At 34.0% G+C, this 16338-nt stretch overlaps 1 protein-coding gene across 1 annotated transcript in view; it reads left to right on the top strand.

Moving 5' to 3' along the window:
* Positions 1-16338, top strand: part of ptprt (protein tyrosine phosphatase receptor type T) — a 535469-nt gene that overhangs the window by 85694 nt on the left and 433437 nt on the right. Inside the window, exon 2 of the mRNA XM_056460746.1 lies at positions 7625-7750. Coding sequence (XP_056316721.1) covers positions 7625-7750 — 126 coding nt within the window. The remainder of the gene's footprint in view (positions 1-7624; positions 7751-16338) is intronic.

Below are 16338 nucleotides of genomic sequence, written 5' to 3'. Positions count from 1 at the left end.
TTTAACCATTAAATTGCTCTGCCTATCTATTGTTCAATCTTTCTATCATTCTATCTATCATTCTATTGTTCTATCTATTGTCTCTGCTTGTTTATCTAACATTCTATCACTCTATTATTTAATCTTTCTATTATTCTGTCATTCAATTATTCTAGTGTTCAATCATTATGTCTGTTGGTCTATATATTGTTCTATCTATCGTTCTTTTTATTGATCTTTCTATTATTCAATTGTTCTATCATTCAATCATTCTGTCTTTCTGTCTGTCTGTCTGTCTGTCTGTCATTCTATCATTCAATCTTTCTAACATTCAATCATTCTGCTATTCAATTATTCTATCTATCTATCTATCTATCTATCTATCTATCTATCTATCTATCTATCTATCTATCTATCTATCTATCTATCTATCTATCTATCTATCTATCCATCTATCCATCTATCTATCTATCTATCATCCTAATATTCAAATTTTCAATCATTAAATTGCTCTGCCTATCTATTGTTCAATCTTTCAATCATTCTATCTATCATTGTATTGTTCTATCTATTGTCTCTGTTTGTCTAACATTCTATCATACCATTGTTTAATCTTTCTATTATTCTGTCATTCAATTATTCTATGGTTCAATCATTCTGTCTGTTCGTCTCTCTGTCTATCTATCTATCATTCTGTAATACAATCATTCAGTTCAATCATTCTGTCTGTCTATATATATATATATATATTGTTCTATCTATCGTTCTGTCTACTGATCTTTCTATCATTCAGTTGTTCTATCATTCAATCATTCTGTCTCTCTGTCTGTTTGTCTAACATTCTATATATTGTTCTATCATTCAATCTTTCTGTAATTCAATCATTCTCATTCAGTTTACATTTACATTTACATTTAGTCATTTAGCAGACGCTTTTATCCAAAGCGACTTACAAATGAGGTTTGTTATTCTAGTGTTCAATCATTATGTCTGTTGGTCTATATATTGTTCTATCTATCGTTCTTTTTATTGATCTTTCTATTATTCAATTGTTCTATCATTCAATCATTCTGTCTGTCTCATTCTATCATACTATCATTTAATTTTTCTAACAATAAATCACTCTGCTATTCAATTATTCTATCTATCTATCTATCTATCTATCTATCTATCTATCTATCTATCTATCTATCTATCTATCTATCTATCTATCTATCTATCTATCTATCTATCTATCTATCTATCTATCTATCTATCTATCTATCTATCTATCTATCTGTTTGTCTGTCTGTCTGTCTGTCTGTCCCTCTTATCCATCCATCCATCCATCCATCCATCCATCCATCCATCCATCCATCCATCCATCCATCCATCCATCCATCCATCCATCCATCCATCCATCCATCCATCCATCCATCCATCCATCCATCCATCCATCCATCCATCCATCCATCCATCCAGTTCCAAAAGCACTACATGTTTACTACATTAATAGTAATGCTAATCTTAATAAAAAACAACTATTCTCTACTATTAACAGAATTAATAGTACAGCAAGACTGTGACACCTCCATTTCTATACTCTTCATTATTTCCTTCCAAGTGTAAACAAACGCCTCTGTTAATCCAGCAGCTGTTACCTATCCACCCCTTCCACATCCGCCTCAAACCTCGCCTCTTCTTTTCCTGTGCTATAAAATCATCTCCTAGTTCATGACAGGGCAGCATGAGCGCTAGATTTGATAAACATCGTATTGACAGCGTGCCAGCGGTAGGGCATATTACAGCGAACTGCGAGAGGTGTGAGTGCTGAGCAGCAGATGTGAGGGCCGAGTCGAGCTCGTACCGATGCCATGCCTGCCGCTGATGAGCTTGGAAACTGTTGCTCATCTGCTGTGGGGCAACTTATCAATAATGGATCAAATTGGTAGGCAACATTAATTAGAGAGGAGATGAAAAACTTGTGCTTGTTGTACTTTTGTGTGTGAGTGTGTGCAATGCGATCTCATTAGTACTTGTGTAGGGCAGAGTATGGGTAGAGAACAGTTTATTCCTGTAAAACAGAAACCTAGTCAAATATTTAAAAACTGTTTGTACGTCTCTAGAGTTGTATGTACTATTACCATTGAATTACATTTTATCAAGTATACTGTGATCAACAATACTTTATCAACAGTGACTTGTATCTAAATATTGGATACCTAAGCTTTAGGTCTGCAATATTAATAATTATTGCATTGTTTGTTGATATTCTTGATTCTTTTTTTGAGAAGGCATTTAATAACTACCGTTTTGAATTTATTTAAGAATTTTATGGCAAATTACAGTAAAAATGACAAATAAATGATGTATTTTGAAGTGTTTACTTAATTATGTTTACACTACAATAAATGTATTTCAAGCACATACAAAGTTAAAAGTTACAACTGTACAATCTGTATCACACAATACAATAAAGAGCCCCATCATACACCCAGTGCAAAAAGGCACAAGACGTGTTTTGCGTGATGTGTCGCTATTTTTAGACCAACGCAATCCTAGTTTTCCCATTTTGTGCCATGTTGTTTAAATAGCAAATCCATTTGTGCCACTTTGTGGACTCATGGGTGTGCCGGTCTAGTAAAGAGGTGTGTTAAGGTGCATTGTTGGTATTTTGAGGAACTAAAACATACTGTGCAATTGACCAGCTGACAACTGGTCTAAGGTCCAGCACAGAGAGCATAAGTTGCGCGCCTAAAACGACTAAACATTGCTTAATACACACAGGATGTACAGCGATACACAAATATCTTTGCAAATGAAAAAGAATTAAAAGTTTAAAATGTTACAATAATGATCATTTTCTACATAAATATAAAAACCACTGTCTCAATGCCTTTATGTTGGGGGGCTTTTTTAAGTTTATTCACTACAATTTGCATTTGTATAATATTAATATTAGTAGTATTATTTGTTATATGCATATTTATATTTGTTTTAATAAAACAAGCTTAGATTTGTCCACCTGTTTGGTTTTGGACCAGATGGGCATAGCATGTGTGTTTGGCTATAAGTTTTTTGACCACACTTCGATATTATTGTTCATTTATTTACTGGAAATTAGAGCTGAATTTAGAAATAGTTATGAAACAGATCTTTGCGTTTAACAAACAAAGTTAAATATGTAGGCTTATGGAGATCTTCAGTTCAGTGTGTACAACATTGTTTCCTCATCCACGAAAGTAAAGGAGTAAAGAGTAAAAGTGAAGAGAAAGAGAAAGTAAAGAGGATGAATGGTGGAGGCTCGTTCTTTATCCTTGCGTTGCAGAAGGTCTGTGTTTTCTCTCTAGCAAAGCGTTCAGTTTTTCCACTTTCAAAGTCTGCCATGTAAATAGCAAATGCACCATGGCGCGACGAAACTGACTCTTAAAGGGAATGGGAGATGAGACTCTGATTGGTTTAAAGCATGTTATGTTCAAAACACACCCACAACTCTTTATAAGAATAAGCTCGACGCTGTTAGACCATGCGCTGCGGCGCAAACCGTATTTTTCCGTCCTTAAAATCTAAGTTTCCGTCCCTAAAACCTAAAAAAGTGCATTTGGACACACCCTTAATGCTTTTGCACCCTAGCTTTAGACTTTGGGCCTAGATCATTAAAATAGAACCCAAAGAATCAATTTGCTATAATAAGGACTGTATATCTGACAATAAAACGTTGTTGTTCTTGGAAATATTTTTTAAATGGGTCCCACGTTTTCTTAAACTGGTTAGATAAACCTCTAGAAAGTCAATTCTTTACACCTGGAGGTTTCTGATCCTTTGACCTAAGCAATATTAGTCAGTTGAAATTCTTGATTTTTATTGCATGCATTCATTTTTAACGCACATGTAGTTCCAGTCAGTTGTCAGCACAGTTTGAAGTAACCAGTTAGTAATAACCATAGTAACTCAATGATAGTTTCATCTGTGTAATCTAATTACGCTAATACGCACTTTACCAGGGAGCCGATGGAGATCAACCAACTTGCCAATATACAAAAAATATTTGAGAAGAGGTAGCCAACACATGTTACTAAGAGTTATTAGATATGCTTGTGTCATAATCATGCCTGTGGTTTATTTGCCTCCTCGCCATGCATTTTAAAACCTTTAATACACTGCAATCCATTGATTATCCCTTATGTCCCTTATAATTATACTTTGTCAGGGATAATAAATATGACACTAAATCCACCAGTCTGTGGTGGCATGTCCCTGATTTATTGAATGATCGATTAAAAGCGGGTGAATCATATAGAAACAGAGCAAATGACTGTCACTGAATGAATTGAATCAGTGACTCAGTTAAATCATTAAAAAACTGATTCATTCAGTAGCAAAACACAGCAGTGTTATTTTAAGATGTATAACAGTTCTTCTCCAGCTTTGTTTGGAACTATTTGCTTTGGCACAACAGCATTAAAAAGGGCAATGTAGTGTTTATAATGCATTATAACCAAGCTGATATTCAGAAAAATGGCACTTTTGCTCAAGTGATAGTGTATTATACAGAAGGCTTCATCACACTGTCAATGCATTTGGAATCTCAAAATATATACATTCATGTTTTCTATAATGCAAGTTGTGTATTTGAGATATTCAGCTTGCTTTTCAGTTAAAACATCAAGAACTTTATTATTTTAGATGATAAATATCGCACGCTCCTACTAAACATTCTAAAACAAACCAATCATCCTTCAACAAACCCAACATTCTTGACTGATAACCCAAGCTCTGCTATTGTAATTGTTTGATACTCTCTGATTGTGAGTATGAAAACATCTTGTTTTCCCAGCGTAGGCCGGGACGAGCTGGGTGGCAGTGTGATTGTCTGTGCACTTCAAAGGCAATTAGGAAGCGAGGGTTACATAAACTACAGGAGACCTCATTTCTTCTTCAGCTGCTATCTAACTGAACCCCAGCGGGCAGACCAGTTCCACAAAATCACTTCTTTGACTGGTTAATTCCTTCCTTCAATAGATCACCAGGCTATCCGATCATTCCCACTGGAAAATTTGGCATATTTTACTATTGTCATTTCATTATTTTTATAAGTATAATTTCTTTGTGAATACCTTTGATGTGGTTTGCGAGTCTTGCTGGTATTGTAGGATCCATTGCCTTTCGGCGCTCGTGGCAAATTAATTATTTTTGTAGCATTTTAATCCTCTTGTGTAGCATAATACGCAGGGGGAAATTAAACTGCAATGAATATTTGGTCCTTGAAATATGCAGAAATGTTAATGTAAGTATCCTGCAGGCAGAAGTTTCATCATGTTGAATCGGAGTGCTTAACATGCTCACAATTTAAAGCCATTTCCGCCTTGTGCTGCGTCCAATTAAATAACATTGTCTGACACGTTCAGTCCAGCACACTAAGAGTCAGAGAAGAAAAATACATGGATGTAGATGTTTATATTTATTTCTATAAATATAATATTAATGGAAAAAAATCAGTTGGCATTTCTGAGTGGAGTTTGCATGTTCTCCTTGTGTTCATGTGGGTTTCCTCCGGGTGCTCCGGTTTTCCCCACAAGTCCAAAGACATGCGGTACAGGTGAATTGGGTAGGCTAAATTGTCCGTAGTGTACGAGTGTGTATGGATGTTTACCAGAGATGGGTTGCGGCTGGAAAGGCATCCGCTGCGTAAAACATGTGCTGGATAAGTTAGCGGTTCATTCCGCTGTGGCGACCCCGTATTAATAAAGGGACTTAGCTGAAAAGAAAATTAAAATAATGAATGATAATAATAATAATAATAGTAATATCTATATTAGTGATGCTCATAATAACGATTAACCGTTAACCAAAAGGGTGCATTTTTAACATGGTTTCCAGTAAAACGATTAAAAAATAGTTGATGCCAAACCAGAGCTAATGTTGATTGCTTCTGTCCTAGATCAGCATCATAACTATCTTTGTTTATTTTATTCCGTTTATTAGAGAGAGAAGCCGCAAAACAAAACTTTCTAAAATGGCCTCTGCTTTGGAAACAAGCCGGCCACAAGGAGCGTCTGGGTTTTCTTTCCATCAGAACGTGCTCCGGCACCGCTCATAAACACAGAACATAGGCTATAGTTTTGATGATTAGTGTACAACCATCAAAGCAACCTTTTTTACATTTGTAAAACTACAGTTATTAATAGTTCTTATAAAATATAATTTCAAAAAAATATACTATATAGCCTAACGAGTCAAACAAATCCAATGATTTTCTTGATTTTTGCATAATGATAACTCCACACCAAACTGAGACTTTCATTTTATAGCTTATAAAACATGTATGCAATATCATATGTAAACAACAACATTGTTCTATACTATAGTAGCCTATACTTTACAAAAAGTCAAAATATGTGCCTTGTCATTGTCTTTCATCGTGCACATACAGCGCGGGTGAGACGGAAAATATGAAAACGCACAAGTTTTACGGCAAAATCAGATGCTCAAAGCATAATCTTTAAACTAATGACTTTGAATAAAATGTTGACAGAGGTTTGTGATATAAGAGTTACAGGGAAGCGTTAATTAAATTTACATGTAGCGAACAATTTGAGGTAGTCTGCAATTCTTTTGATGGTGAAAAAACATGATTGGAAAAAAAAACAGCCGGCTCTTAAAAAGGATTCAGTCAGAGTTTTCGTTTGTAATCTATATTTGTAATTTTAAGTAAAAATATCTGGGGCAGGCCTGTTTATTTTATTCTTTTATTTAGTTTATTCTGTTTTTCTATGCTGATACTGCAGGTATCTCGAACTGCAGGTGCTTGAAGATGTTTTGTTGTTAATATATTCTCTATGCTGGTGTTCGCATGTTAAAATAAATTAGTATTTTAAAATGCAAACTTTAATGTGTCAGACACAAAATAGTCACATCAATTAATTTTAAAATTAATAGTTTTTTAAATATTAATCTGATTAATTAATGTTTCATATTCTGTTAACCAGCGGTGGTTGTCGATTGGCAAAATTAATCAAAATGAGCATCCCGAATCTATATGATAAATATTATAAATATATGCTTAACATTGGCAAAATTAATCGAAATGAGCATCCCGAATCTGTATGATAGATATAATAAATATGTGCTTAATATCCACAAGCACTTCAATTTTATAGTCTTTCCAGATGTTTTGAACTTATTCTAATAACCCTAACCTTACCCTAACCCTAGCAGTCTACTAATACTCTAAAACAAGTTAGATGACATGTAGATACAATAAAAGCATAATACAAAGTTTAATAAAAGCCTTGGTCATAAAATCACATTCATTTTGTGGTGACACTTTTATAAGAGAAATTTCACTAAGCCTGCGCTATATTATGTCACTCTTCTTCATGTCATATCTAGAAATGGCTATTTAGTCATGACTATATTCACAGCACCTCGCAGCTAAAATAAACCCCTTTCCCGAAGCTGCTCTACAAGATGATGTGTTGAAACGAGTACATTTAATTAGTGCTATTTCATCCTAGGTCTCTAATCCTTAGCTCGCGGCTAGCATAAAGCTTAATGCGGTGTAAAATCGCGTTTTTAGCAGAGATGAAGTAATGATGGCACTCGGTGGTTTAATCATGTTGACATATGCCATATTCCCCTCTTTTCTCTGGTGTGTTTTCTGTAGGCAGCTGTTCGTTTGAGGAGCACTACAGTAATTGCGGATACAGTGTGGCGTTGGGGACTAATGGCTTCGCCTGGGAGCAAGTCAACACCTGGGAAAGACCCTCCATGGATGCCGCCGTCCCCACAGGTATGAGACACACCTCCATGCCTTATACTCCAGCTGTCCTTCTCTTCTGTTGCACACTTTTTAGAAGAAGAGTTCAATCAAAAATGAACATTATGGCATCATTCCTGTGTGCTGTGCTGTTATGTTTATATGTTGACCTATATGCTATATAACTGCAGGTTAACTTTGTTTATATATTATAACTTAAACTGTCAAATGATAATAAGTAATTAGTAACTAATGAAGTTATGGTAACTTATAACCTTAACTTTTCCAAATTAGCTTGTAATGCAATAATGTACACCTTTTGTAAAGCTGCTTTGAAACAATAATTATTGTAAAAATGCTGTACAAATAAACTTGAATTGAATTGAATTTATAATGCTCCAAACTGATATAAAGCTATTTAGATTGCAAGAATTGGGTTTTTAGAAATAAAAAAACACATTTATTTTCTCAATCATAGCCTTTAAAGATGATCTTTAAAATGCAATTTATTTTAGATGTATATTCTAACAAAATATAACAAATAAAGCATGTTAATGTTTGTGAGAGTACATTTCTTAGTCTTGTTGCTAATGCTAAAATTGGATGCTTTATATTATTTATAAATTTCTTAATTCAGTATTTTAAAAGAAAGACAGAAAAAATATATTTTTTAGAAACCCAACTTTATTTTGTTTTAATAAAAAAAGAATTGTGGTGTAAATTTGGGTATAAAAATGCAATTAAATGAAAATTTAATTAAATATAGATCTTCAAATATTTATGTTTTCTCTTATGATAAGTGAAATGAAAAATTTATAATGTTAAAAATAAAAAAAAAACTTTATAATAAATATAAACTAAATTAGATTTCATAATGTGTATTTATTTTTTTAATTTAGAAGAAATAATGTCATGTGTACACTACAGGATTTTTTAAAGAAAAGGTGGCATTTATTAAATGTAAAAAAAATAGTTAAATATTTATACAAAATTTAAATAACTGTTCTCATATTGTATGAAGTATTCTTTTTGTATGTATTGTATTCAAATGAAATTATTATAATAATGCAGTCATTATTGCTTTTATTACTATTACCATAAATATTAAATATTACTATTACTACTACTACTAATAATAATAAATATTAGAGTGATTTCCGAAGGATCATGTGACTGAAGACTGGAGTTAGGAAGCTGAAAATTCATCTTTAAAATCACTGGAATAAATTATTAAATTAAATGATAAACTACCTTTGAACATTTTTTTTTACAGTGCAAAAACATTTCACAATTTTACAATTTTTACAGTTATAAATGCAGCCGTGGTGAGCAGGATAAGCTTATTTTAAAACATTTAAAAATCATACTGACCCCATTAGTGTGTGTGTGTGTGTGTGTGTGTGTGTGTGAGTATATATATATATATATATATATATATATATATATATATGTATATATATATATATATATGTATATATGTATATATGTATATATATATATTTTTTAAATTATTTTCGTCTGTCAGTTTTAATTCAATTATTTATTCTTCCGCGTTTCATTGTATTATTGTAATTTCCCATTAAATTAATTTCTCATTAATTAATTAATTCATTTTGCCACTAATTTCTCACTGAATTTAAGTACAATATGTAATATATAATGTAATGATGGTGGACTCAAATACCAGGAACTTTAAATTAATTAGGCAATTTAATTCCTTAGAATGTTTTTATGTTTGAGTGCCAGGCAGAAATAGAAAAATAGGGATGATATAACTCACTCATAATTACACACCAAAAAAATCTACTCAAATTAAAATGAACATTTAAACAACCTATATACATATACATATATATATATATATACACATATACATATACATATACATACACGCATTGCACAGCTGTGGTTTGCTGACTAACTAAAAAACAAGTTCAGGAGCTGGATTCTGCCACCGTTTTTATATCAAATTTAAAGGAGACTGAGGCGACTGAGGGGGGCTGAATGGAAATATAGGAGGGCTATGCTGTTTTATAATTTTACTTGAACGTTTCAGTGAGACTTCATTCAGCTGATTTGTTGTAATCTTCAAAAAACTCAAATACTCAATACACAAAAATTAGGGAAGTCTAATGACCAAAACAAGTGAGTATACCGAGAGTATGATCCTCAGAAATCGTAATACCCAAACAGCTCGTGGAAAAGTATGCATACTGAGTATACGTGCGTATAGCAAGGACTACCCCACTGTAATAATGTATTTTATTAATGTCAGGTTGTTGTTTTTTTTGCTTCAAACCAGGTTTCAAATGTCGTGATTCCCATTGTATAGCTTATTGTGTGTGGTCAATGGCTTTTAAAAGGAAATAAATTGGCATAAATACAATCATATATAACAATTTAATAACAATGTATAACAATTTTGGATAGCAGACCAAAATGTAAGTTGCCTTTTGGATCCTGCCAGTTGATGTTGTTTGCAGAAGAACTGCTTATTTCTTTAGTGTTAAACGGAGAAGCAAATATCATATGGATTTGGAAAGACCTGAGTTGTTTTTGGTTTCCTCGAATCCACGTTTTTCTCCCTGTTGGCTTCTTGTTATGTGGAGAAGGCAGTCTGGTCTCTTTCTCTATCTCTCCGAGGCTCGACAGTAGTTCGCAGCGAGACAAATGGCAATCAAGTTGGCTGTCAGTCTCACTCCGGCGTCTCCTGCAGCGCTCAACAACCTCTGTCTCGCAGCACCCTTAAAGACAATAGAGCCGCATCTCTCCCTCCAGCTTATTTAACCCCATTTACTCCCTGCACACTCCATCTGACACCAAAGCACTCCAGCTTCCAGACACTTCATTGGGAAGACTCCGCATCCTTATAAGCATCAGTATTGAGGGGTTGTTTGTTCCTTTCAGGACACTAAAGAAGTTACTAAAGAAGTGCTGTGAAAGCGTCTTTCCCAGAATGAATGGTGGATGGCGTTTTTTAACTTCTTTAACTGGTATGTTTGGACTCTAAAATGTGTTCGTATAGAAATAATTCAAGGACATCCGCTTTTTTGTCTTAATATAAGCTATTGCGGAGAAAAAGATGAAGACAGGGTGTCCGTGGGGTCCTAAAAAGTATTAAAAGTTGATAAATCAATTATGATAAAATGAAGGCCCTTAAAAGGTATTAAAAAGTCTTAATTGTGTTTTTACAAGGTCTAAACTTTTGTTCAAGCCTTGTCGAAAGTGTTTGACTCCAAAAAAGCATAAATATATTTATTTTCTTCCTAATATTTTCAATGGTGTGCTCGATCCACGTGATCGGTTTGGGCCGGGGCGCATCCGGCCAACCTCCTTCGAGTTTAAACAGTGGCTGAAGCCTGTCGCTGAAAACAACCGCGTCATTTATTCTTTCAAGCGTGAGTTTTGTTGCATGGTTGTGCTCCATTGATTTATTCAACTACAACTGTTTATTAACAACTGTTTATTAAGGTTTGATACTGATTTGAACTTGAAGTGACGAGGTCTTAAATATTCATAGAAAGTCTTGAAAAAGTCTTAAAAAGGTAAAAAAAAGTCTTAAAGTCTAAAAAGAGCCCAGTAGCTCACCATCGTCAGCAGACTTGAAACGTAGAGAGGAGTTGACCACGACGACGAGGTTCAAGTCCGGCGAAGAACGGTTCCAAAAAGCAGGTAAAACAAAAGGCAAAAAATAGAATAAACAAGTAAATACCAGGGTGAGAACGTGGTAAGATTTGAAAACATGGTAAAAATCAGGGTTTTTCTTTTTCTGGATTGCTTTTGAAAACACTGTCGCTTGGGTTTCGGGAAGGGGGTGATCGGGTCAATTGGTGCTTTTGAAAACACTTATTTGGCTGTAGGGAAGGGGATGGGCGGGGATATCAGCCGGTCAGTCAGTCAGTCAGTCAGTTAGTCAGTCGACAGCGGCCTCTGGTGGATTTACGTGAGAACAGCAGGTGTGCTTGGCTCTTGCGAGAGAAATTTGAGATCTGAAAGCGTACACAGCAGCCTTTTCATAGTGGATTTGTGAAAACAAAAACTAAAAAAAAAAAAACCCTCCTAGGACGTATTTCGTAAACTCCAGAAGTGTATATTGGGGTATGAATCAATAATGAGCCTGGGTTGCGAATAATACTGTTTTTGTGTTTAAAAATTGGTTATTTGAACATATGTTGTTTGTGAATATGTAACATTGGTAATGTGTTGCCTAAAATGAATATATATAAATAAAAAAATTAAATAAATAAATAAATACAATAATTAAATAATTAATTAAATAAATAAATAAATAAATAAATAAAATATTATTTTAATAAATATATCTGTTTAAAAGCACCAAAATATATTACCTATACTCACTAGGAAAATGTGTGTGCATGTATGTTAAATGATAATACGTAAAAAAAAAAATAATACCTTAAAAATGTTATTAATAAAAAAATAAAATAAAATAAATAAATAAATAAATAAATATATTTATATATATATATTCTATATATATTCTATTTAGACCAATGACATTTCAATGCACATAGCTTATACTGTAATTAATACAAAACACAGACTTGAATGATTTATGGATGCTTTTTTTGCATAATGCCCGATTGGGACACAGTAGTGAGTCTCCACTTGATGCCCAAAGTAAAATCTGGGTCCTGAAGCAAAACCAATTGAAAGCGCTGTTTTAAGGAAACGGGGTCGTCAACAGCATCAAACAAACTCCAGCCCAAAACATCAAAGTCTAGTAATGCTTCCCTATCGGGGGCACTAGCATCAGGCCCCATCTGATAAAAATACACAAGCACTCATTAATAAATAAACGGCTGAAGAAGCACCATCTGCGCGTGTTGATGTCATCAGGATCTGATTGTCTAATCAGGGGAGGAAATTGGGCCGCTGCATGATCCTTCCGTCATTAAACCCCGTGGAGATGCGCCGATATCAGTCTCTCCTCTCTGATTGTAGGCGGCACTTAATACAGTGTTCGGCGAATTACACCCGGGACGCGAAAAGACCTGATGAAGAGGAGCAACTGATAAAGTGTGCCCACAGGAAAATTGTTTTGCTCAGAGGTTGCTCTTTTGTAGCTCACGAGTTCTCAGTTAGTTCCCCTGATAAGTGCTGTTCAGATCGTAGATAGTGCCCCGAAAATACTTATAAATGAAATAAAGTTAAAAAAATTCAATTAATTTATTATTGTTTTCATTGTTCAATGTTAAATAACATTTTCAATAATCAATGTAATGAATTTGTAATTCATTTTTAATAACACTTACTTGATATTTCCATTAATTTAATTAAATGTAAATTATTTATTAGTATTAATTATTAATATATTGCCACATATAAAATACAGTTTTAGCAGGCTCCAGCCTATATAGTTTATTCTTGTCTCATCTGTAATTTAAGTTTAATTTCAGTTACTTCTTAATCACCTAAAATGTCTTAAAGCAACACTTTTGACTTAAAGTCTTTTAGGGTGCTTTCTCACCTAGACTTTTGTTTCGGAACCTGTCTCGTTCCCCAGTTAGTGCGGTTCGTTTGGCATATGTGAAACCAGCAATCGCATTTGGATCCGCGCCAAATCAATCGGTCCGAGATCGCCTGAATGAGGTGGTCTTGGCTCGATTGAAATGAACTCTGGAGCTGATGGATTGTAGTGAGAGAGCAAAATGATCCGAGCCTGGCTATATCACAGTGTAATAGGCATATATGACTTTATGAAGAGAGAATTATGAGTAGGGCGAGATGTCATTCCTACCAGTAAATGTGCGTTTCTTGTCAAATACGAAGGTGAAAGCATACTGAACTATTAACGAGAGCTGTTTATCCGTTAGGAAAACTGACCGAACTTCAGTCTTGGTTTATCTGTTATTTCTCTGTAATGTAAAGCCTATAATGCATAATGTATGAGAAAGTCTTACCTCTGATTTATACTTGGTGACGATGTCTGTTGGTGTCACAATTCAAAATTAAAGCACAGCTTTCTGCTCATAATGTCTTGTTACTCATTGCCATAAATTATAATAAAGACGCATGACAGCAGAGCGGGACAAAATAAAATGTGAAGAGAGTTTACTTGCACGTGACTTGTTTTAGCTCGTTTGGTCCGTTTAGAAACTTTGCTGTGTGAAAGCAAAGCGCACCAAGTACAAAGTGCAGCATTGTTACAATTTTAATCCCTGTTTCGGAACAAAACAGGTGTGAAAGCACCCTAATTCTTTAGTTCACGCAATAATTAAATTTACTGACTATTTACTCGCCCACAAATGGTTTTAAACCTTTATGAGTTTCTTTCTTCTGTTGAACACAAAAGAAGATGTTGTGAAAAAAGCTGAAAACCAGTAACCATTGACTTTCATAGGAAAATGAGGTGGAAGTCTATGGTTACAGGTTTTCATTTTTTTTCTTTTGTATTTAACAGAAGAAAGTATGTCAAATATGTTTGAAACAAGTAAAGGGTGAGCAAATGATTATCGTTTTAGGTGAACTATCCCTTTAAAATAATATTTATAAAATTAATTAAGTCCTTTTAACCCCTTTTTATCTATTTAAAAGTTAGATAGCTTTGTAACCGAGGACAAAAAAGTCAAAAAGCATCATAAAAGTATCACGTTTTATTATTTATTTACACTGCCACTGACACACGTTTGTTCACCAGATCAGCTCTGATGATAACTACCAAAAATGAATCCATTGTAAGGATTTTAACACTTTAAATTACAGTTAGTTTACATAACACCAATGTTTTTATTGGGGGAACAAACTGTCAATTATTTTTCATAAACTAAAGGCTATGCCAATTTATTTATATATTTTCACAAAGTTAAGATCCGAGACAAAGAACACCAAAGTATGTTATCATTCTATTTTTCTTAAATGACACTGGTATGAAATATGGTACTTTAATACGATAAAATGGGAAATTTTTTTAGTTCGTATGTGCTTTTGAATTGCATTATGGGACCTTGATCTTTTTTTAAACAATTGAAAAGTTAGAAATAATGACTTTTATTAACAATATTAATAGACTAATGCAGTGTTTCTCAACCATGATCCTGGAAGACCACCAGCTCTGCACAATTTCCATGTCTTTTAACCAAACTTACAATGATTCACATCAACAGATCATTAGCAGAGACTGAAAGACCTGTAACGGGTGTGACAGACTAAGGAGACATCAAAAACATGCAGTATCGGTGCACCTCCAGCAACGTGGTTGAGAAACACCTGCCTAAAGTGATATACTGTCTGGTTTGACGCCTTGTTATTAACTGCCAGTACATTTTCTGTTATTTTACACATATATTTCTCTCTATATATCCTTTATCATGCATTATATTATTTCAAACTACTAAAATGTCAATAAAAGTCACTTTGTTAAACTGTAAAATTTTCAACATCAGAAATCGACAGAGCAGAAATTGAAGTCCCACAATGCAATTCATAGCCATAAATAAATGAAAAACTATCACGATATACAGAAACTGTTAATTAATTGTTATTATTTTACTGTGTCATGTAAAACAGATTCATTAAAGCTAATGAGGATGACATAAAAAATTTTGATAATACCCTTTTTTGCAATAAACTACAACTACAGTGTGTGAAGGTCAAAGTAGCCGTTGTTCACAGGCATCCAATGAAGACTGGTGTATGTTTGTGCAGGAAACAAGACGACTGCTTTCAGACAGTTCAGAGCTGGAGACAAAAAGCCCATTTATCCTGCACTTCCATCTTTGAGCAAACCTTTTACATTCACCAACAGCTATATTTATATAAAAGACAGCATCCCAAAAAAAGCATAATAGGGGCACTTTAATCTCATTGCACCTAAAAGACTCAGTCACAGTAATAAGACGGTCTCAATTGTGTTTTGTTTTCTCTATGAGTAAAGCCAGACAAGGTGAGAAACCGACAGAGAAAGGCGACTCAGGTGGGGATAAGGGCACCGTAATGCGTTCTTACAGGATGTGTAATGAAGCCTGTCAGTCGCCACTGTTTCGTTTTATTCCTCCGTGGACCGCAGGTCACTAGCATCAATACAATCCATTCCTCTCATTACCGCCGCTCTCCGAGGGCTTCAGAGAAAGAGCTTCTCCAGGGAAAATACATCTGTGAATGAGATGTTGTGGCCAGGTGCACATGCTCTTATTGCACTCGGAGAGGAGACCAATCATCCATACGGTGCCACACTTCAAAACGCTAAGTGAGGGAATGTGAGTCGCTACTTTCAGTTTTCATGCAGTCAAAATCACTGGCGGCTTTGATGCTAAAAACATATACAATGAAGGTTGATATGTTTATTAGAGGCTGTGTTGTGCACTGTTAGGTCCAATGGTTTTAAACAGAACTAAATTATGGTTCATTGGCAACAATTGGACTTGTAGATTGTTTTAAGTGTACATTTGAGTGGCATTTACTCTCTGCAGATGATTTACAATCTCATTTAAAATACTCAAATGAGTTTGAAATTACAATGTGTCTTTTTTACACAATTATTTTTATTTAATTATTGCTTTTATTTCAATTATTTCTCCTTTAACATTTTTGTTTATTATATTATCTGAAGGCCAAAGTATCAAAAATAGACAGCATTTGATAAAGTTACTGTGTGCTGC

The sequence above is a fragment of the Danio aesculapii genome, chromosome 6 (genome assembly GCF_903798145.1).
Source record: "Danio aesculapii chromosome 6, fDanAes4.1, whole genome shotgun sequence".
NCBI lineage: Eukaryota > Metazoa > Chordata > Actinopteri > Cypriniformes > Danionidae > Danio > Danio aesculapii.
The sequence above is the reverse complement of the archived record's forward strand: the minus strand, read 5'-3'. Positions and strand labels throughout refer to the sequence as shown.